Genomic DNA, 20,802 nt, shown 5'->3' with positions numbered 1-20,802 from the left:
GTATGCAAACTCCGCAAGTGGTAGAAGCCCCACCCAATCGTCCTGCTGAAAATTCACATAACAGCGCAGATATTGCTCCAAGGTGGCATTAGTGCGCTCCGTTTGCCCATCTGACTGTGGGTGGAAAGCCGAGGAGAGGTGTAACTTCACCTCCAGTAGACGAAACAGGCTCTGCCAGAAACGGGACGTGAATTGAGACCCTCTATCCGACACTATTCCTTCCGGCAAACCATGCAAACAGAATATGCGCCGAATGAACAATTCTGCCGCAGCCTTGGCTGTCGGGGTGCCCGTGCATGGGATAAAATGGGCCATTTTGGAGAACAGGTCCACCACCACCAGAATGGTGGTATGCCCCTCTGACGAGGGCAAGTCCGTAATAAAATCAAGGGACACGACCTTCCAGGGTCCCGATGGTGTGGGTAAGGGGTGCAACAGTCCCGCGGGCCTCCCTGTCTGATGCTTTGCCCTGCGGCACGTTGCACAGGACTGTACATACTGCTCCACATCTGCATGCACCCTCGGCCACCAAAACTCCCGGGTTAGGAGGTGAAGGGTTTTGTACAGCCCAAAGTGCCCCGCTGGCTTACTATCATGGCATTGGTGCAGGATCTGTGCCCGCAGCGGTCCTGGGGGTATATACATCTGGTTCCGGTGTATCAGGATGCCATCCCGCACTGAAAAAGGCAATGAGTGCTTTGCCCCTGCCCCGACCACTTCCCGTAGCCGCGCTTGAGCAAACTGATCTTGTCCCTGTTGTTGTTGCAGTTGAGGAAGCAGTGTAGGTGGCAATAGGGCCGCCAGGAAGTTTTCAGGTTGTAACACAGTTGAAGCGGGATCCTCTTGCCGGGAACCGGCATGCTCCGGTTTCCTAGAGAGGGCATCCGCCTGCCTATTCTGAGTGCTGGGGATATATGTCACCTTGAAGTGGAACCGTGAGAAAAAAAGAGCCCACCGGATCTGACGCTGATTCAGTTTTCGTGATGTTTGTAAATGCTCCAGATTCCGGTGGTCTGTCCGCACTTCTACAGGGTACCGGGCCCCCTCCAGTAGATGACGCCAGGTTTCAAACGCGTCCTTGATGGCAAGCAGTTCCTTTTCCCAAATTGTGTATTTCTGCTCCGCCGGGGTCAGTTTGCGGGAATGAAACGCACAAGGTAAAAGGGTCTCCCCCTTCCCCACCGTCTGCAACAGAACTGCCCCAACAGCCACATCCGATGCATCTGCCTCTACCACAAATGGGGTCTGCTGATTCGGGTGCTGTAAGATGGGTTTCGCGGTGAACCGGCCCTTCAGGCATTGAAATGCTTGCTGAGCTTCTGGACCCCACTGGAACTTTCTTTTTCCGCGTAGCAAGTCCGTGATTGGGGCTGCCACCTGGGCAAACTCAGGAATGAAACGGCGGTAATAGTTGGCAAACCCCAAAAAACGCTGGACCTCCTTTACATTCCGAGGAGGTTGCCAGGACTCGATGGCCAACACCTTTGCAGAGTCCATCTCTACGCCTTTTGGCGATATCCGGTGCCCCAGAAAGTCCACCATATCCAAATCAAAAGCACATTTTTCCAATTTGGCGTATAGATGGTGTTCCCGCAATCGTTGCAACACTGCTCGCACATGAGATTCGTGAGCCCGGGGACTAACTGAATAGATCAAAATGTCATCAAGGTAGACAATGACAAAACGGTCTAGATAATCTCGGAATATATCGTTCATAAAGTGCTGAAATATTGCGGGCGCATTACACAACCCGAAGGGCATGACAGTATATTCAAATTGGCCGTACCTGGTCTGAAACGAGGTCTTCCACTCATCCCCCGCTCGTACACGCACCAAATTATAAGCTCCCCGTAGCTCTAGTTTGGTGTAGATGGTGGCGTGACGCAGCCGTTCCAGGAGTTCTGGGATGAGCGGCAGCGGGTAGCGGTTCCGGCAGGTAATCTGGTTAAGAGCTCTAAAGTCATTGCAGAGCCTCAGTTCACCACACTTCTTCTTCACGAAGAGGACAGGTGCAGCTGCTGGGGCGGTAGACGGCCGAATGAACCCCCGTTTCAGGTTCTTCTCCAAGAAGTCTCGAAGGGCGGCCAACTCCGGTTCAGACAGGGCGTAAATCCGGCCTGCCGGTATCCGGGTCCCAGGAAGCAAGTCAATGGTGCAATCGTATGGCCGATGGGGTGGCAGGTGATCTGCCTCCTTTTTATCGAACACGTCTGCAAAGTCCCGGTACTTGGCCGGCAGCCCCTCAAGCGGGTCCCCCCAAGGTCCTTCGAGAACGGCACTCACTGTCCCCGGCCAACAATGACAACTGCAGTAGTCTGATGCAAAGACGACTTCCCCCCGGGGCCAAGAAATGCGGGGGTCATGTAACGTCAACCATGTCATTCCAAGGACCACCGGAAAATGAGCTATGGCTGCCACCAGAAACCGAATCTGCTCCTGGTGTCCCTGGATCTCCACCCACAAGGGCTCGGTCTCATGCGTCACCAAACCTGACGCCAAAGGCCTCCCATCAATTGTCTCAATATTGAGGGGCATGGCAAGTGGGTACACTTGAAACCCCTGCTGCTGCACAAACCCCATGTCCATGAATGTGCTGGAGGCCCCTGAATCCACCATGGCCATGGTCTGAACTGGGCATTGGTCTAGCTGACACACAGTCACCGGCAGAGCCAGTGGCTGACAGGAGTGGCGAGGTGGAGTCTCCGATGATGGGCCGCATCCCTGCCCCAGTCCTAGGACTCCCTTTAGGGCTGGGGTTGCCGGTTTCCCGACACCATGGGGCGTGGCCCTTTGGCAGGGCAGGTTCGTGCAAAATGCCCCTCTTGGCCACAGTAGAGGCACAGGCCTCCCCGTCGCCACCTCTCCTTTTCTTGCATCGTGAGGCGGGGTCGGGCTCCACCCAGCTGCATAGGCTCCTCTTCCCCAAACTGGAAACTAGGTGCAGGGGTGGCTGCTCGGGGTGGGTGGGATCGTTTTGCCACCCTACGGCTTTCTAGGCGCCCATCAATGCGCAGACACAACTGGATAAGTGCCTTCAAAGTCCCAGGCCGATCCACTCTTGCCAGTTCATCCAGGACTTCCTCGTGCAACCCTTCCTGAAACTGGTCCATCAAGGCTGCTTCATTCCAGGTGAGATCCTGGGCTAGTAACCTGAATGCACTGGCATAGGTGGCAACAGTATCCTGGCCCTGGTGGAGGCGCCGGATTCTCCTATTGGCAGTTTCTGCCATTTGCGGGTCCTCATATGCAGCCCGAAATTCTTTAACAAACTCCCTATAGTCTTGGAGTAGTGGGCTCTTTTGCAATAGCAGAGGAGTTGCCCATTTAGCTGCAGCATCCGTCAGCAGGCTTATCACGAACCCCACCTGAACTTGAGCTGTAGGAAAGTCCTGGGGCCGCAGCTGCATGTATAACTCACATTGTGCCAGAAAGGCTGCAAAGTTGTCTGGTGAGCCGTCAAACTTCTCCGGTGGGGCAATAGGACACTTACGGGAAGGTGCCAAAGCTGGAGGAGGTGCAGGGGGTTGTTGCTGTATCTGCGATAGCTGTGTTTGCAAAGCCGTCACCACTGCAGCCAGCTGGTTAATTTGCTGCCTTAAGACTTGGTTTTCATCTGCAACTGCCTCCTCCATTTTTTTTTTTCCGGGTAGCAAACACTCTTTCAATGACCAGCCACGAGTCAGGGCGTTCTGCTGAATGCTTTATTGCTTTAGTGTTTTATTGCCAATTACCCAGCCATAAATCTCTGGCCAAGAATGCAGGAGGGAACTGCTGCAGTTTAAGAAAAACACAGTCCTTTAAGTAAAGTCCAATAGTTCTAGCCAGAGACAAGTTCTGAAGTGCAAGCCTACCGATCCGGGTCGAAGAACCAAACAGAGGGTGCTGGGGTCAAGGAGCCAAGAGCAAGCGAAGGTCAAGTCCAGTCCGATATCAAGAGCCAAGTCAGTCGTCCAAAATGCCAGGGATAAACGTTCAAGCAGAGTCAATCAAGCCAGTCCAGGTCAGGAAACCAAAGTCACAGACAAACGGTAAGGCGTGGGGCACAGTAGCAACCGGAGGAACGAAAGGTGTTTGCTACAGTGGACCAGCGGTCAGATTTCCCCTTTTCAAGCCCTGCCAGCATGACCCCACCCAGCTCCCAGCTGTGCCTCATTCCCCTTACTACAGCTCAGCGTTTTCTCCATGCCTGTTCTGCAGGCGCGTACTTCGCCTGATCCCCTGCCTTTGTTCTGCCCTTTTCCTACGTCTCCTTTCGCGGGGGCTGGGTGGTCGAACCACCTCCGTCTCTGACTCAGCCTCAGGAGAGGCAGGCAGAGGGATTGACTGACTGACCCGTGGCTCCTCCACGGGGCCTGCATCCTCCTCCATTGCACGACTCCCTTCCAACTGTGCACCGGTCTCTGGTCTGGCTGTGGGGGAGGAGACACCCTCTACTACTTGTAAGTTTGCCTCCTCTTCATCTGAGGAGGCTTCCTCGGGTGCAATCCTAACACTGTCACTCTTTTCCAAGGAGTTTCCTCTTCATTGGCTTTCCTCCCCTCAGCATACTCCACTTCTGCTTCAGCTGGCTGTTGTTCTTCAATCTCATGTGCTTCTTGTTGCTGTTGCAGTTCCACCGTTCGGTCTAAGAACTCCTCGACTTCTCTTATTCCTTGGAGGGTGGACACTCGCTGCTCAAGTCCCCTCACTTTTTCTTCCAAAAGTGCCACCAGCTTGCACTTGTTGCAGGTATACGCCATGTTGAGCTCAGGCAGAAACACGAACATTGCACACCCTTTGCAGGTCACCACCTCTAGGGACTCCTTTCCATCCATATTGTCGATTTCTGCTTTGGTTTTTTTCCTTTTTGATTATAGCAGAATTGCCTTTGCTTTGTTGTGTCCTCTCTGAAGGTACACAACTTTATGAGGATGTCTTAAGGGAAAGTAATCTTCTGGGTTTTTTTTGCTTTTGTTTGGTGGTGGTTTTGTGGGGGGTTTTTCTCTTTATGATTTTCTTCTTTTTTTTTCCCCACCTCTTTTTTATTTTTATTTTTTATTATTTTTTTATTATTTTATTTATTTTTTAAGAGGCCTCCCCCTTGACCTCCCCTGTCAAACTCCTGTTTGCTCTTCCTGTTAGCTCGCTCCCTGTTCGCTCGCTCCCTGGGAATCTGGCTTACTTTTATAGCTCCTACTTGAGCTGGGCCAGCTGCTCTTCCCTGCTTCTGCTTAGCTCCAAGTCAGGAACCAGAATGAGGTCACTGAAATGCCAACAACAATCAACAACAATCAACAGCAATTAGGCACTGATTGTTGAGTCCAACTGACAATCAGGCCACTCCCCCTTCAGCTCCTGCAGCAACTATAGACACCGACCTCTCACTCAGCACTCAGGAGCACATGGCAAGCACAAGGCCTCTTTGAATTGGCAGCCTCCTGGGTTTCCTTGAGGCTTCTCTTCTTCCCCTTTCCTTGGTCTCCTCTTCCCCTACACTCCCCCTGTCAAACTCCTGTTTGCTCTTCCTGTTAGCTCGCTCCCTGTTTGCTCGCTCCCTGGGAATCTGGCTTACTTTTATAGCTCCTACTTGAGCTGGGCCAGCTGCTCTTCCCTGCTTCTGCTTAGCTCCAAGTCAGGAACCAGAATGAGGTCACTGAAATGCCAACAACAATCAACAACAATCAACAGCAATTAGGCACTGATTGTTGAGTCCAACTGACAATCAGGCCACTCCCCCTTCAGCTCCTGCAGCAACTATAGACACCGACCTCTCACTCAGCACTCAGGAGCACATGGCAAGCACATGGCCTCTTTGAATTGGCAGCCTCCTGGGTTTCCTTGAGGCTTCTCTTCTTCCCCTTTCCTTGGTCTCCTCTTCCCCTACACTCCCCCTGTCAAACTCCTGTTTGCTCTTCCTGTTAGCTCGCTCCCTGTTCACTCGCTCCCTGGGAATCTGGCTTACTTTTATAGCTCCTACTTGAGCTGGGCCAGCTGCTCTTCCCTGCTTCTGCTTAGCTCCAAGTCAGGAACCAGAATGAGGTCACTGAAATGCCAACAACAATCAACAACAATCAACAGCAATTAGGCACTGATTGCTGAGTCCAACTGACAATCAGGCCACTCCCCCTTCAGCTCCTGCAGCAACTATAGACACCGACCTCTCACTCAGCACTCAGGAGCACATGGCAAGCACAAGGCCTCTTTGAATTGGCAGCCTCCTGGGTTTCCTTGAGGCTTCTCTTCTTCCCCTTTCCTTGGTCTCCTCTTCCCCTACACTCCCCCTGTCAAACTCCTGTTTGCTCTTCCTGTTAGCTCGCTCCCTGTTTGCTCGCTCCCTGGGAATCTGGCTTACTTTTATAGCTCCTACTTGAGCTGGGCCAGCTGCTCTTCCCTGCTTCTGCTTAGCTCCAAGTCAGGAACCAGAATGAGGTCACTGAAATGCCAACAACAATCAACAACAATCAACAGCAATTAGGCACTGATTGTTGAGTCCAACTGACAATCAGGCCACTCCCCCTTCAGCTCCTGCAGCAACTATAGACACCGACCTCTCACTCAGCACTCAGGAGCACATGGCAAGCACATGGCCTCTTTGAATTGGCAGCCTCCTGGGTTTCCTTGAGGCTTCTCTTCTTCCCCTTTCCTTGGTCTCCTCTTCCCCTACACTCCCCCTGTCAAACTCCTGTTTGCTCTTCCTGTTCGCTCGCTCCCTGTTCGCTCGCTCCCTGGGAATCTGGCTTACTTTTATAGCTCCTACTTGAGCTGGGCCAGCTGCTCTTCCCTGCTTCTGCTTAGCTCCAAGTCAGGAACCAGAATGAGGTCACTGAAATGCCAACAACAATCAACAACAATCAACAGCAATTAGGCACTGATTGCTGAGTCCAACTGACAATCAGGCCACTCCCCCTTCAGCTCCTGCAGCAACTATAGACACCGACCTCTCACTCAGCACTCAGGAGCACATGGCAAGCACACGGCCTCTTTGAATTGGCAGCCTCCTGGGTTTCCTTGAGGCTTCTCTTCTTCCCCTTTCCTTGGTCTCCTCTTCCCCTACACTCCCCCTGTCAAACTCCTGTTTGCTCTTCCTGTTAGCTCGCTCCCTGTTCACTCGCTCCCTGGGAATCTGGCTTACTTTTATAGCTCCTACTTGAGCTGGGCCAGCTGCTCTTCCCTGCTTCTGCTTAGCTCCAAGTCAGGAACCAGAATGAGGTCACTGAAATGCCAACAACAATCAACAACAATCAACAGCAATTAGGCACTGATTGCTGAGTCCAACTGACAATCAGGCCACTCCCCCTTCAGCTCCTGCAGCAACTATAGACACCGACCTCTCACTCAGCACTCAGGAGCACATGGCAAGCACACGGCCTCTTTGAATTGGCAGCCTCCTGGGTTTCCTTGAGGCTTCTCTTCTTCCCCTTTCCTTGGTCTCCTCTTCCCCTACACTCCCCCTGTCAAACTCCTGTTTGCTCTTCCTGTTAGCTCGCTCCCTGTTTGCTCGCTCCCTGGGAATCTGGCTTACTTTTATAGCTCCTACTTGAGCTGGGCCAGCTGCTCTTCCCTGCTTCTGCTTAGCTCCAAGTCAGGAACCAGTTTCAAGTGGTGGCGCTTGGCCTGAGACGGGTTTATGCAATGGGCCTAGTGTAAAGGTCAGTGACATCACACCCACCTTTTCACCACCACTGTCAACAGCTTCTATGGATCCTGATACTCTGTGGTAGCAGCATGGCTACCACTTGTTTGCGCGATAGGCAGAAAGCCATTTAGCAAGTAGGTAGTGGAATCTGTGGTTCCTCTTTCTCATTGTCTGGGCCAATGTGAGAGGCAGGTGAACAAGCAGGTTATAATGGTGAAGAGGATGAGCAAGTCCAGGAGCATCTGCTAGAGTGTAGGCCCTTGACAGGTGCTCAACCATGCCTGCCCCTAACACCAGCTTTGCTATCTATCTATCTATCTATCTATCTAGCTATCACACAGGACTATCAACAGACTACCAGAGTCTTATGGCTTCCATTGCTATTTCTTTGCTCCTTGTACAAAAAAAGAGAGAAGACCTTCTGGAGCACCTACCACTGTCCCTCTCCATCTTCATGCAACAGCTGAATCACATCCCCGTTCTTCACCAGCAACTCCTCTGAATCCCTCTTCTTGCAATCGGCTAAGGCCTTATATTTCCCTGGGGACTGCAACATAAAGGAGACATTGATGGGTTAGGCCAATCATTGGCAAAGAGCAACGCTGGTCTCCCAGTATGCCAACACACCTCCCCCACCACCACCAAAAAAAGGAAAAGAAGAAGACACACCACCACCGACCCCTTTCCAAATCCCAGGTAGAAGAACATCCCAGCAAGGGGGAAACCAACCTGGCTCCATACAATGGCCAGAGCAGAAACAGCTGCAGGGAGCTGGCTTCGCCCTTCCCTGCCAGAAAGAACACCTATAAGGTCTTTGTAACGAAGAACACGTGCCTCCTAAATTTGCTTTTTCCTCCTCCTTCCCAATCCCCATTTTTGCCTTCTACAATGTAAGCCTGAGAGCAGGGAATATATTGACATTAATCTTTGAAAGCTGCTCTGAGAGTCTTTTTTCGGCTACTACTTACTACTAGTAGTAGTAGTGCTATGACTACTACTATTAACAACAACAGTAACACTCCTGAGCAGGAATTGGGCCAAGTTTTCTTACCAGTGCCCAAGTTTGGAAAGCACTGGTCAGGAGCGGGCTGGAGCACTTGGGTTTCTCTGGCTCCAAAATCTGATGTTTTAAAATTATTTCAGTATGTTGATGGGGTGGGGATGAGAAACAGAAATTACTTGATGGTAGGAAGGAGCTTACATGGGAAGGAGCAGAAAGAGAGATCAAAGAAGGACCAAAAAGTTAGAACAAAATGATCCAGTGCAGATGGGCGAAGTGCCAAAGTTACCACACACAAACCACCCATCTGACTGGAACTGAGATTGTGATGGAGACATCCACATGGGATGGTTTAAGGATGTAGGAAGAACGCCACTGGATGAGATGAAGAGTCCAACCTAGTCTAGCATCCTGCCTCCCACAGAAGCCAAGTAGATGCCTTCAGGAAGTCCATAAAAAAGGGCATGGAAGTCTACTCCACTGTTGCCCCCAACAACTGGTATGCGGTGGCATGTTCCCCCTGAACATGGACCTAACAGCCATAGATAAATGTCTCCCCTTCCTCCCACACCATGAGTTTCTCAAATCCCCTTTTTTAAGCCACCACCATCACATCTTGTAAGTTCCATAGGCAGCAGGCTTTAGAAGGAAAGCCCCCCGCCCACGTCCACAGAGCAGATCACAGGAGTGAACAATTCACTCCCAATGTGAATCCATTCACAATCCACTTCTTGCGCATCTGTAGCAGGTTCTCAATCCTTCGACTCACCAGCTGATTCCCGTCTTCTTCTTCGGTGTCAGAGCATGTTGAGAAGTAGTTGTGGCTGGACCAGTCGCCGAGACCTTCGCAGATTTCCAAAGAATGGGACATTCCTGGCCAAGCTGCATGGAAATGAGAGACAATGATGGTCCAAAACAGCTGGCTTTCCCAAGGCAGGGAGTTTCCTTTCCAAGTGGGGAGCTCTTGAACCTGGAAATAGCTCAGCTGCATGAAGGGGTGTAGTGGCTAGGAGGAGGCAGTTTTGTGTGCTTTGGTTGTTTGATGAAGGGCTGTCAAAAATCATGCCTTTCCTTTGGCTTCCAGGTGAAGGCCAACAATAAGGGGCCAGGTTGGACAATATCGTCTCTAATCACTGCCCTATAATGTTGTAGGAGAAGGAGTGAGTTTGCATTTTACCTCCCACAACCCAGTACATGTACCCCATATCTGATAAGAACATAAGAGCCCTGGTGTTGGATCAGACCGAGGATCCATCTAGTCCAGCATTCTGTTCACACAGTGGCCAACCAACCGTCGGCCAGGGACCAACAAAGCACAGCATCCTCCCACCCATGTTCCCCAGCAACTGCTGCACACAGGCTTACTGCCTCGAAAACCGGAGATGGCACACAATCCCCAGGGCTAGTAGCCATGGATAGCCTTCTCCTCCAGGAATTTATCCAACCCCCTTTTAAAGCCATCCAAATTGATGGCCATCACTACATCTTGCGGTAGTGTGTTCCATAGTTTAACTCTGCGCTGTGTGAAGAAGTCCTTCCTTTTATTTCTCCTGAGTCTCCCACCAATCAGCTTCATGGGTTGTGACCCCATTGGGTTCTAGTATTTTGAGAAAGGGAGAAAAACGTGTCACTGGCTATTCACACAGGGGCATCCTGTTTCAAAGGAGTTTATGCAGAAACAACCCTGCATGCATAGCAGGATGGGAGCAATTCCTGGGTATTATCTCTATAATACTGGGATCTCCCTTGGAAATTGCTTCCTGCATGGTAAATAAGCTGAGGAAAAAACTCTTCCTTTTGGCATCAAGGGACACACTGTGGAATAGAAGGCAGGAAGTGAGGCAGGTGGCTACTAGGAGGAGGGCTTTCTCCGCTGTGGCACCCCGGCTGTGGAATGAGCTCCCCAGAGAGGTCCGCCTGGCGCCTACACTGTACTCCTTTTGTCGCCAGCTGAAGACCTTTTTATTAGGGGTGTGCACGGACCCCCCGCTCCGCTTCACTTGCAGATCCGCCATTTTCCGGATCGGGCCGCTCCGCCCCGCCCCCGCTCTGCCCACTTCCGCTCCGCTCCGCCCGGAGCTCCGGATCCGGATCCGGAGCTCCGTTTCCCCCCCCCCCATAGGCTTGCATTGAAAGCTAAGAAATTATACAACTTTTTTTCTGTTCAAGTTAGAAACCTCATGTTTGGCACCATGACACCTCATGGGGATATACACACGCACGCCAAGTTTCAAAGCAATCCCATCATCCCCTGATTTTTAGCAAATTTTTGAAAATCGAGCACCCCACACACAACATCCCTGCGAGGTGGGCAGGGGAGGAGGGAGGGAAGGCAGGCAGGCATGCAGCTGGCATTTCTGGGGGCATATGGAAGTGAGCCAAGGATAAGCCAGTAATGCATATAAAATGGAATAAATCAATAAATAAACAAAGGAGGGGTGGAATTAAAAGCAGCAGTGTTGCTCAATAAACAGCAAGAAGAATTTTTTAAAAAAGGCTATATCTGTCTTTTACCAGCAATAGGGGGACGTGCCCGGGGGAGGGGGAAGTAGCTGCCAGTTCAAGACAGCCACCAACAGCTCTGAGAAGAAGTAAAACGCTCACTTCAACTCATAACAGGCATTGCTCCACCACTGAGAAGTAAACGCTCACTTCGACTCATGATAGGCATTGCTCCACCGTTTTACTCTCTTTGGAAGGCTCTAATGGCCTTCCAGTGCAGGAGAGAGTGGGGGCACGTCCACGATGAGATGCCCTAGGGGAGCTCATTCCCTTGCACCACATCTATTCAGTTGTTCACCAAGGTTAGGGTGGGGAGCAGTGCTGTGTTTCTATCTCTTATTCTTGGCTTAGTATATGATTTCAGGTTGTGTTTGTGCATTTGGTGGGGCTACTGTTTTAAAAAACATTGGGAAAAGCCCGTTCAGATGAAGAAAGAGAAGTTTCCCAGAATCCCAAGTTACCCGTTTTGCCTATGCCCTCCTCTAACTTTGGGATCATGTGATCATGACCGGGAGCTGACTCTGCCCCTCAGCCCTTTGAAAAAGGTATTTTTCCCGCCGATTTTTTAAAAACTTTTAGCGCGCGACCCGGACAACGCAGAAAGTTGAGAGTAGTCTCAAAATGACCCGCATCCACGACTGTCTGTGCACAAGAATTTTCAGAATGATAGCTTAAAAACCAACCCAGTTATGCCCGAGTCTTTCCCTCAATGCAATCCTATGGGCGAAAAGCCGAAAACGCCGTTTGAGCCGCGCGGTTGACCCGATTTTCACAAAAATATAGCACGCGACCCAGACAACGCAGAGAGGTGAGAGTGGTCTCAAAATGACCCCCATCCACGACTCTCTGAGCGCAAGAATTTCTAGAACGATAGCTTCAAAAAGAACGTAGTTATGCGCGATTATTTGCCGCAATGCAATCCTATGGTGAAATGTTTTCAAGATGGCGACCGGAGCGCTCCGCCTGAAGTAGGAGCTCCGAAAAATGGCCGCTTCTCTTCGCCTTGCTTCTAGGGGGTCCGCGGTCCGCTCCTACTCCGCCTCTGGGTAAGGCGGAGCAGGCCAATCCGCTACTGCTTCTACGCTCCTAATCGGAGCAGATCACACCCCTACTTTTTATCCTCTCAGTATTTTAGCACTTAATTTTAACAAATTTAAATTTTACTGCTCTAACTCTGTATTTTAATCGTATATCAATTTCTGCTGCGTGGTTTTATCCTGGTTGTGCTTTTTATACTGTATTTTGTATTTGTGTTTTTAGACTGTTGGTTGTTTTATGATGGTTTTAATTTTTGTGAACTGCCCAGAGAGCTTCGGCTATTGGGCAGTATAAAAATGTAATAAATAAATAAATAAATAGATAGATTTGGGTCCCATGGGCACAGGCCTAGCAATGTCCCAACCCAGGGAAGCACACAGAAAACTGTAAATATAGGTACTATTAAGTTGCACTTACGCCTGCTTGGTTTGTTCTGCGGTGAGGAAGCAATGCTGTCCAAAGCTACAGGGCTGGTACGCTCAGAATCATTCTCCTCTGAGCTTACAGAGGCTCTTGGTTGTTTCCTGAAAATACATAAGGTCCATAAAGAGAATCAGAGGAAATGAAACCTACCAAGCTATGACCACACACCCCTACATAGAATCATAGAATCATAGAATAGCAGAGTTGGAAGGGGCCTATAAGGCCATCTAGTCCAACCCCCTGCTCAATGCAGGAACCCACCCTAAAGCATCCCTGACAGATGGTTGTCCAGCTGCCTCTTGAAGGCCTCCAGTGTGGGAGAGCCCACAACCTCCCTAGGTAACTGATTCCACCGTCGCACTGCTCTAACAGTCAGGAAGTTTTTCCTGATGTCCAGCCGGAATCTGGCTTCCTTTAACTTGAGCCCGTTGTTCCGTGTCCTGCACTCTGGGAGGATCGAGAAGAGATCCTGGCCCTCCTCTGTGTGACAACCTTTTAAGTATTTGAAGAGTGCTATCATGTCTCCCCTCAATCTTCTCTTCTCCAGGCTAAACATGCCCAGTTCTTTCAGTCTCTCTTCATAGGGCTTTGTTTCTAGACCCCTGATCATCCTGGTTGCCCTCTTCTGAACACACTCCAGCTTGTCTGCATCCTTCTTGAATTGTGGAGCCCAGAACTGGACACAATACTGTAGATGAGGCCTAACCAGGGCCAAATAGAGAGGAACCAGTACCTCACGTGATTTGGAAGCTATACTTCTATTAATGCAGCCCAAAATAGCATTTGCCTTTCTTGCAGCCATATCGCACTGTTGCGACATTACCCAAACAAATGTCATTACCTTTAATTAAGCACATAACTGTCTTAAGAGCGGTATATATGGGGTGTAGGCAACTTTTCGGGGCTGTGGGCACATCTGGCCATTTGAGAAACTTCCTGGCACCACCACAAAATGGCTGCCATGGGAGGCATGGCAAAGAACAAGTAACCTTCCCAAAAGACTGAGTAAAGGCAGAGGTAAGGTCCGAGCCTCACACTCACTCATTCACACATACAGAGACAACAACTCCTTTGAACCCACAACATTCAGCATGAACAGAATTCTATTCCACAGCAACCCAAGCTGCTGGTAAGGAAATGTATTAATTAAAAACAAAAGCAGGAGAAGTTGGGGACCTTGGTGGGCACCAAGAAAAGTGCCCAGGAGGCACATTGGCACCATATTGCTTAACCTTTGTATATACTGTTGCCACATTCTCAACCAAGAAGGGCTGGGGAGGAATCACCATTTTGGGTTGGCCAACTTACCCATCGTTCAGTGGAGGAGAAAGATGGATCTGGTCTGTACACGAAGGTGGTGGCTGCTTCTCAACTGTGAGTATGATGGAAAATTGTGTTAAATTTATACCTTCCATTTGTCAGGTGCTCATAAAACTAGGAGGTGGGGAATGTTAGACCTCTAACTCTGAAAGTGGAATCCTGGGCTAAAAGGATCCTTGCCTGATCCAGCAAGGAAACTGGATCACGGACATGTACCTAGCCTAGAAATCTGCCTTATATCTGTTCAGACCAATTGTATCTCTAGATTACTGTTGACTACACTATTTCCTCGGGGAAACCCAATGGGCTGGCCCCATTCTCAACAGGGAACTGCAAAAGGCTCAACCAAAGCCAAGCCTGGAAGCCCCCAACGTACCTTTGATAAGTTCCTGCTGCTTGAACAAAATCTTTCTGATCTCATTGAGCCAGGCCATCTTCAGATCGACGGTTTGAGCCTGACAGAAGAGAGAACTTGTCTGAAGACCAGTGGCTCCTTCTGGATCAAGAACATGGCTTCTACACTACCGAACGTTGAAAGAGACCCCAACTCATCCAAGTTCACTTGGGATCATCAAAATCCCCTCTGCCCAAAAACCCTTTTCCTTTGGGTCACGACTTTTAAAAAATGTCTTATTACTGACATCTGTAAGCTACTCTGGGAACCTTATTCCAATGAACAGCAAGGTCAAAACATTACCAAAAACACACACGCACAAAGAAACATTGACCTATCACTACTGTGTGTGTGTGTGTGTGTGTGTGTGTGTGCGTGTGTGTGTGTATGTATGAGTGTGTGTTTTTTACAGTAGCCACTAGCCAGGTTTTATGAACCTCAGGAGAAGCCCTCCTCGCAGTCCCTCCGCCTTTGGAGGCATGTTCGTAGGGAACATGAGAGAGGGCGTTCTTGATGGCTACTCCATGTTCTGAAATTCTCTGCACAGGGTGGCTCTTTGGTGTGGCCAGCCAAGCACAGCAAGGGATGGGCAAACTCCTCCCCTACACCCGGTTTTGTCCATTGCTGACCAAGCCAGGTCCCTATCTATAATGTTGCATAAATGGCCCCTTTATGGCCACCATTTTTATAACATTACTTTCCTAGGAAAGCCCGAGCAGCCATTTTTACACAAAATGGTGGCTCTCTGAGTGGATGAGCTTTGAATACGACATGTTCTGCAAGGGGAAAAAATGAAATTCTCATACATCCCTAGGCTGATCCAGCAGGATTTGTCTTAGAAGTGCAAACAACAGGCATGGGTGTGACCTTGTAGCTTACTTGGGATCTTCCCAAGACATCAGGATGGGCTTTCATAGAATAGTAGAATAGCAGAGTTGGAAGGGGCCTACAAGGCCATCAAGTCCAACCCCCTGCTCAATGCAGGAATCCACCCTAAAGCATACCTGACAGATGGTTGTCCTGCTGCCTCCTGAATGCCTCTAGTGTGGGAGAGCCCACCACCTCCCTAGGTAACTGGTTCCATTGTTGTACTGCTCTAACAGTCAGGAAATTTTTCCAGATGTCCAGCTGGAATCTGGCTTCTTTTAACTTGAGCCCGTTATTCCGTGTCCTGCACTCTGGGAGGATCGAGAAGAGATCCTGGCCGTCCTCTGTGTGACAACCTTTCAAGTATTTGAAGAGTGCTATCATGTCTCCCCTCAATCTTCTCTTCTCCAGGCTAAACATGCCCAGTTGTTTCAGTCTCTCCTCATAGGGCTTTGTTTCCAGACCCCTGATCATCCTGGTTGCCCTCCTCTGAACGCGTTCCAGCGTGTTTGAGCGAGAACAATTTAACTCGATGGAGCCACACTCTGATTGAATGGGGCAATTCTTACACTCTTGGGCGGTATAAAATTAAGCCAACCTGGACAACGTAGACTTCTTCCCGGCCACTGTACCAGATCTCAAACTTCCGATGGTCTCCTTTCACATTTTCAGTGATGCCAACAGCATTCATCTGGAAAGAATAAAAAAACCAAGAATCAACTGACATTCAGGTGATGTGATTGGCATAGTACAGCACTCAAAACTTATAAATCATATTTTTTTTTTAAAAAAAAGTGAAATTACTTAGCTTCAAAATGTTTAAAACATGTACATATGTGATCAGATTATAAAACATGAAACGTTTTGGTACAAAACAACAGCTTCAGTCACAAATAAGTGTCTGCTGCAATACCACTTAGAAACTCGGTCCTGATCCTGCAACTGGATCAGCTTTAATTCTTGATCTTGGAACTTCACCTCACAACCTTTTTCAAAGGTATCCTGCCTTTTCTCCAGTGATTTTACTTCAACATCTAGCATCTTTATAGCTCTGTCATTCTGGGCAATCTTGTCTGCGAGCACCCCCATCCTCTTATCTGCTTTCTTTGCATTTTCATCCATCTTTTTACTCAATGTTGCTGTACTGTCCAAAATCAGCCTCTTCAAATCTTCCATTGTAGTTGAAGTTGGCACCGTGCCAGATTTCTCCGCCATCTTGACAGATCCGTCGCTCTCACTTTCGCTCCCGCTACTTTGTGTAACTTCTTCTGTAGACACTTTCTCAAGACGGGCCAAATTATGATTAGAGGGACGTAATCTCTGCTAGGTAGCCTTCCCAGGGTTTTTTTTTAAAAAAAATTCTAACGATCGGCATGGATCTATTTTTAACTCTCACTTAATGTCCCGTATACAATCCGCACCGTCTCTTTTTCTATGCAGATAAACACTTCCTCCTTCGATGCTTTTTAAAGGGTGAATTTACTGCCAATTAGACATTCTTCTCAGATAAGGAGTGTAAATCACCGTGCTTTATCAGACTGGGAGACGGAAGAGCTTTAACATTCACAAAGCCAGTTTCATTTTCATCGCTCCCCCCTCCGTTCTGTCTGACTAATTTACAGCCGGAAACCGGGCTGCTTTTCTCACTCCTTATACTGATTCTGCTTCCAAAAACAAGATTTTCACCCTCACTTAGCAATCATAGTCATTTTCCTTCATTTTCATTAACGACCCATGCCTTTTAAATGAGATAATTAAGTTTCAGATCCCCCCGTACGGGAGTCTTTCAGGGAGAAATCTTACCCATCATGGCGTCCAGCTCTGCCCCCCACCCCCGTACGTTGGTATTTTTAATTCCAACGTATGAATTAAATTTTTTGTTGAAGAACCAGCAGAGGAGTTGAGAAAAACAATTTTGAAATGGTTCAATGATATGATGCCTGATCTTGATATAAAAGACTGTGACCTGGAAAGGATCCATAGGGTGGGAGGAGCAAATTACAGAGGAGCAATCAGAGACATTCTTGTGAAATTTGGCAGTTATTATAAAAAGGAGCAAGTGATGAAGAAATTGAGGTCCATGGCCATGACAAAGTATAAAGGCAAAGCAGTGCAAGTATTCAATGATCTCTGTCAGCAAACACTCCAATGGAGACTCAGTGTTAAGCAAATAACTGAAACGTTAACAAGAAACGCAATAAAATATGCTTGGGGTTACCCTGTTTTCTTAAAGTTTTCATATGGTGGGAGCCAATACAGAGTAACCTCTTTGGATCAAGGCAAGGAGTTGCTGAAGAGTCTGGGGTTACTTAAGGAAGCAAGTCTTGGAGCTGAAGCTGGAAACGGAGCTGAAGCGGGGGCATCTGGGATGGGGTAAAATGTGGAATGGTTTATGAGAAAATAATACATAAAGCTGTTAAGTATAGAGATCTTGCCGCTCAGGTGGAGCTCCGCCTCCCCCCCTCCCTTAAGGTAGTTAATGGCCAGAGTGGTAGACTCACGGGGATATGGTGGGGGGAATGCAGTGGGGGGTGGGATGGGAGACTGGGGGGGTTTAATAGGGTGGGAGGAAGGGAGTTGAAGGGGGGTTTAGGGTTTGTGTTTTTTGTTGTTTATGTTTATGAGTTGCAGAGCACACGGGATCAGAAGAAGAATCAAAAGAGTAAATATGGATAAAAAAATTAAAGTATCAACGCTCAATGTTAAAGGTCTGGGGGCAGTCGTGAAAAGGAGGAGAATAGAACAAATGTTAAATAAAGAAAGATCTGATATTATTATGATGCAAGAAACACACCAAAAATTTGACGGCGTAAATGAAATACGGACAAAGTGGTCAGTCTATTATGAAAAGTCATTGGGGACATAAAAAAAAATGGAGTGGCAATTTTGATTTCAAAAAAAGTGGATTTATATTAAAAACTATAAAAAAGGATGATAATGGTAGATATCTTATGATAAAGGGACAAATTGAAAATGAACAATATACATTAGTCAATGTTTACGCCCCCAATGAGAGACACAGAGAGTTTTATTTGGAATTATTTAAAGAAATAGAGGAGTTTAGGGAGGGGCATCTTATTTTAGCTGGGGACTTTAATATGGTAATGGATAATAGAGTGGATAGGTCAAACCCCACGAATCTGGAAAAGAGAAATAATATTACTATACTAAATAAATTAGTAAAAGAAAAAGATTATGTAGATTGCTGGCGTTTACTGAATGGGGTGAACCCTGGCTTCTCTTACTACTACTCAGTTCATCATACATACTCTAGAATAGATTATATATTTGTTTCAAAAGAGTTTGCAAGTAAGGTATGTAAAATGGAAACAGGGGTAATAAAGGTAACAGACCATGCATTGCTAAGTTTAGAGTTCACAGTTAGGAAGAATTATAAAGAAGCGTTTAGGTGGAAATTAAACACAAAACTTTTGAAGTATAATAAAGTGGTAGAAAAATGCAAAGAGAACTGTCAGAGATTTGGGAAATTAATAAGAAGGGAGGAATGATAAGGGCAGTAGTTTGGGATACCATGAAGGCAGTAACAAGAGGGATATGTATTAGAGAAATGTGCAATTTAAGGAGGCAACAAATAGCAGAGCAGGAAAAATTGGAGGAAGAGATTAAGAAATTGGAGAAAGATTATTGGCAATTTAAAAATAAATATAAATTAATAGAAATACAAGCAAAGAAAAAGCAATTAGAAAATTTAAATTTAGAGGAAGTTCAGAAAAAATTAATATATATGAAAAGGGAGTATTTTGAAAACAGCGATAGAAATTCTAGATTGCTTGCCAGACTCACACAAAAGGAAAAAGCCAGGAATGGGATAGGAATATTGAAGGATAAACAAGGGAATTATTGTCATACAATGAAGGGTAAAATAAAAAAAATTCAAGAATTTTATCAAGAATTGTATAAGGGAAAGTTTACTCAAAAACAGAAGTTGGAAGCTTATATAGAAAGGTATATAAAGAAGGGAATAAAAATAGAACATAAAGAGTTAATGGAAAAGGTAATAACTCAAAGAGAAGTAGAAGAAGTAATTGAGAATCTGAAAGTGGGTAAATCACCGGGGGTAGATGGTTTAGGCTCAGAATATTATAAGGTTTTAAAAACTTTTTTAGTACCGAAATTATTGAAGCTGTACAACTCCATATTGGAAGGAGAAAGAACACCAGAATCATGGGAACATTTATTAATAATTTTAATACCAAAACCAGACAAAGATTTGACTGTCCCTGATTCATATAGACCTATTTCATTAATAAACCAAGATGCTAAGATTTTTTCAACTATTTTAGCAAGGCGGTTTAACAAATTTATAAATGAATACATAGGGGAGGATCAATGTGGATTTGTAGCAGGTAGACAGATGCCTAATTTAGTGGGAAGAGTTTTAAATGTAATACAGGTGATAAATAAGTTTAAGGTTAAAGCGGGAATTCTGGCATTGGATATTTTCAAGGCTTTTGACTGTTTGAGCTGGCAAGCTTTAAAGACGGTTTTAAATAAAATGGGATTTGGAAATAAATTTAAAGCTATAATAGAACAGTTGTACTCTCAAAATACAGCTGTAGTGGTAGTGAATGATGGTGTGATGGATAAGATATGACTAGCCAGAGGGACAAGGCAAGGATGTCCACTCTTGCCGGTCCTATTTGTAATGGTAATGGAATTATTTATTTATTTATTTATTTATTACATTTTTATACCGCCCATAGCCGAAGCTCTCTGGGCGGTTCACAAAAATTGGCGAAATTATTGGCGAATGCAATACGAGAAGATGAGGAGATTGAAGGAATAGGTAGTATGAAAAAAATTAAACTGAATATGTTTGCAGATGACACGCTGCTGACCATTAAAAATCCAATAGAAAAGATGGGGAGAATTAAACAGCAACTGAGAGAATTTGAGGATATTACTGGGTTAAGAATAAACTGGTCCAAATCAGAAATGATGTTGTTTAATTATACTAAAAAGGAAGAGAAGGATTGGGAAGAAAAGGGAAGAGAAATGAGAGTTAAGAATCAGATTAGATATTTGGGAATAAAAATTACGCAGAAGTTAGAGAGTTTAGAGAAAGAGAATTTAAATGTGTTTAAAAAAAAGATTTTAGCAAAATTGGAAAAATATAAAAGATTAAATTTATCCTGGTTTGGAAGAATAGCATTAATAAAAATGAAGATTTTAGCAAAGATTAATTTTGTGTTTAGGATGCTACCAATAAAAATTTCAGAATTAGAGATAAAAAGTTGGCAGAGTATCATAAATAATTATTGTAATGGTGATAGAAAAGCTAGGGTAAATAAAAGTAAATGGTATCTAAGTAAAAAAAAAGGGGGGATTGGGTCTCCCAAATATTAAATTATATTATGTAGCTAACAGATTAAGACATATTGTGGAGGCAATTATAGGAATAGGAGAATTAGATTGGATGAAGGATAAAACTACAAGTAATATAGAGATTAATTTGGAAAATGTATTTTTTAGGGAAGGGAAAAAAAATGGATAGAAAGTATAGATAACCCGTTTTTGAGGTCTCACTGGGAAATTTGGAGTAAATATAAAGGGGAGCTGCTTCCGAGCAGCTCCCCTTTGTCACCGGTAATAATGTTAAAGAATTTCCTGGAGGAATTAAAG

The 20,802-nt window shown here is 46.6% G+C and overlaps 1 protein-coding gene across 1 annotated transcript in view; it reads right to left on the bottom strand.

Moving 5' to 3' along the window:
• MCF2 (MCF.2 cell line derived transforming sequence) overlaps positions 1-20,802 on the bottom strand; it is an 82,694-nt gene that overhangs the window by 10,679 nt on the left and 51,213 nt on the right. The window contains exons 23-28 of the mRNA XM_063141603.1: positions 15,758-15,850; positions 14,275-14,353; positions 13,887-13,950; positions 12,573-12,679; positions 9,385-9,497; positions 8,050-8,162 (exon numbers count right to left, since the gene is read on the bottom strand). Coding sequence (XP_062997673.1) covers positions 8,050-8,162; positions 9,385-9,497; positions 12,573-12,679; positions 13,887-13,950; positions 14,275-14,353; positions 15,758-15,850 — 569 coding nt within the window. The remainder of the gene's footprint in view (positions 1-8,049; positions 8,163-9,384; positions 9,498-12,572; positions 12,680-13,886; positions 13,951-14,274; positions 14,354-15,757; positions 15,851-20,802) is intronic.

Source organism: Elgaria multicarinata, chromosome 15 (assembly GCF_023053635.1).
Source record: "Elgaria multicarinata webbii isolate HBS135686 ecotype San Diego chromosome 15, rElgMul1.1.pri, whole genome shotgun sequence".
Classification (NCBI taxonomy): domain Eukaryota; kingdom Metazoa; phylum Chordata; class Lepidosauria; order Squamata; family Anguidae; genus Elgaria; species Elgaria multicarinata.
The sequence above is the reverse complement of the archived record's forward strand: the minus strand, read 5'-3'. Positions and strand labels throughout refer to the sequence as shown.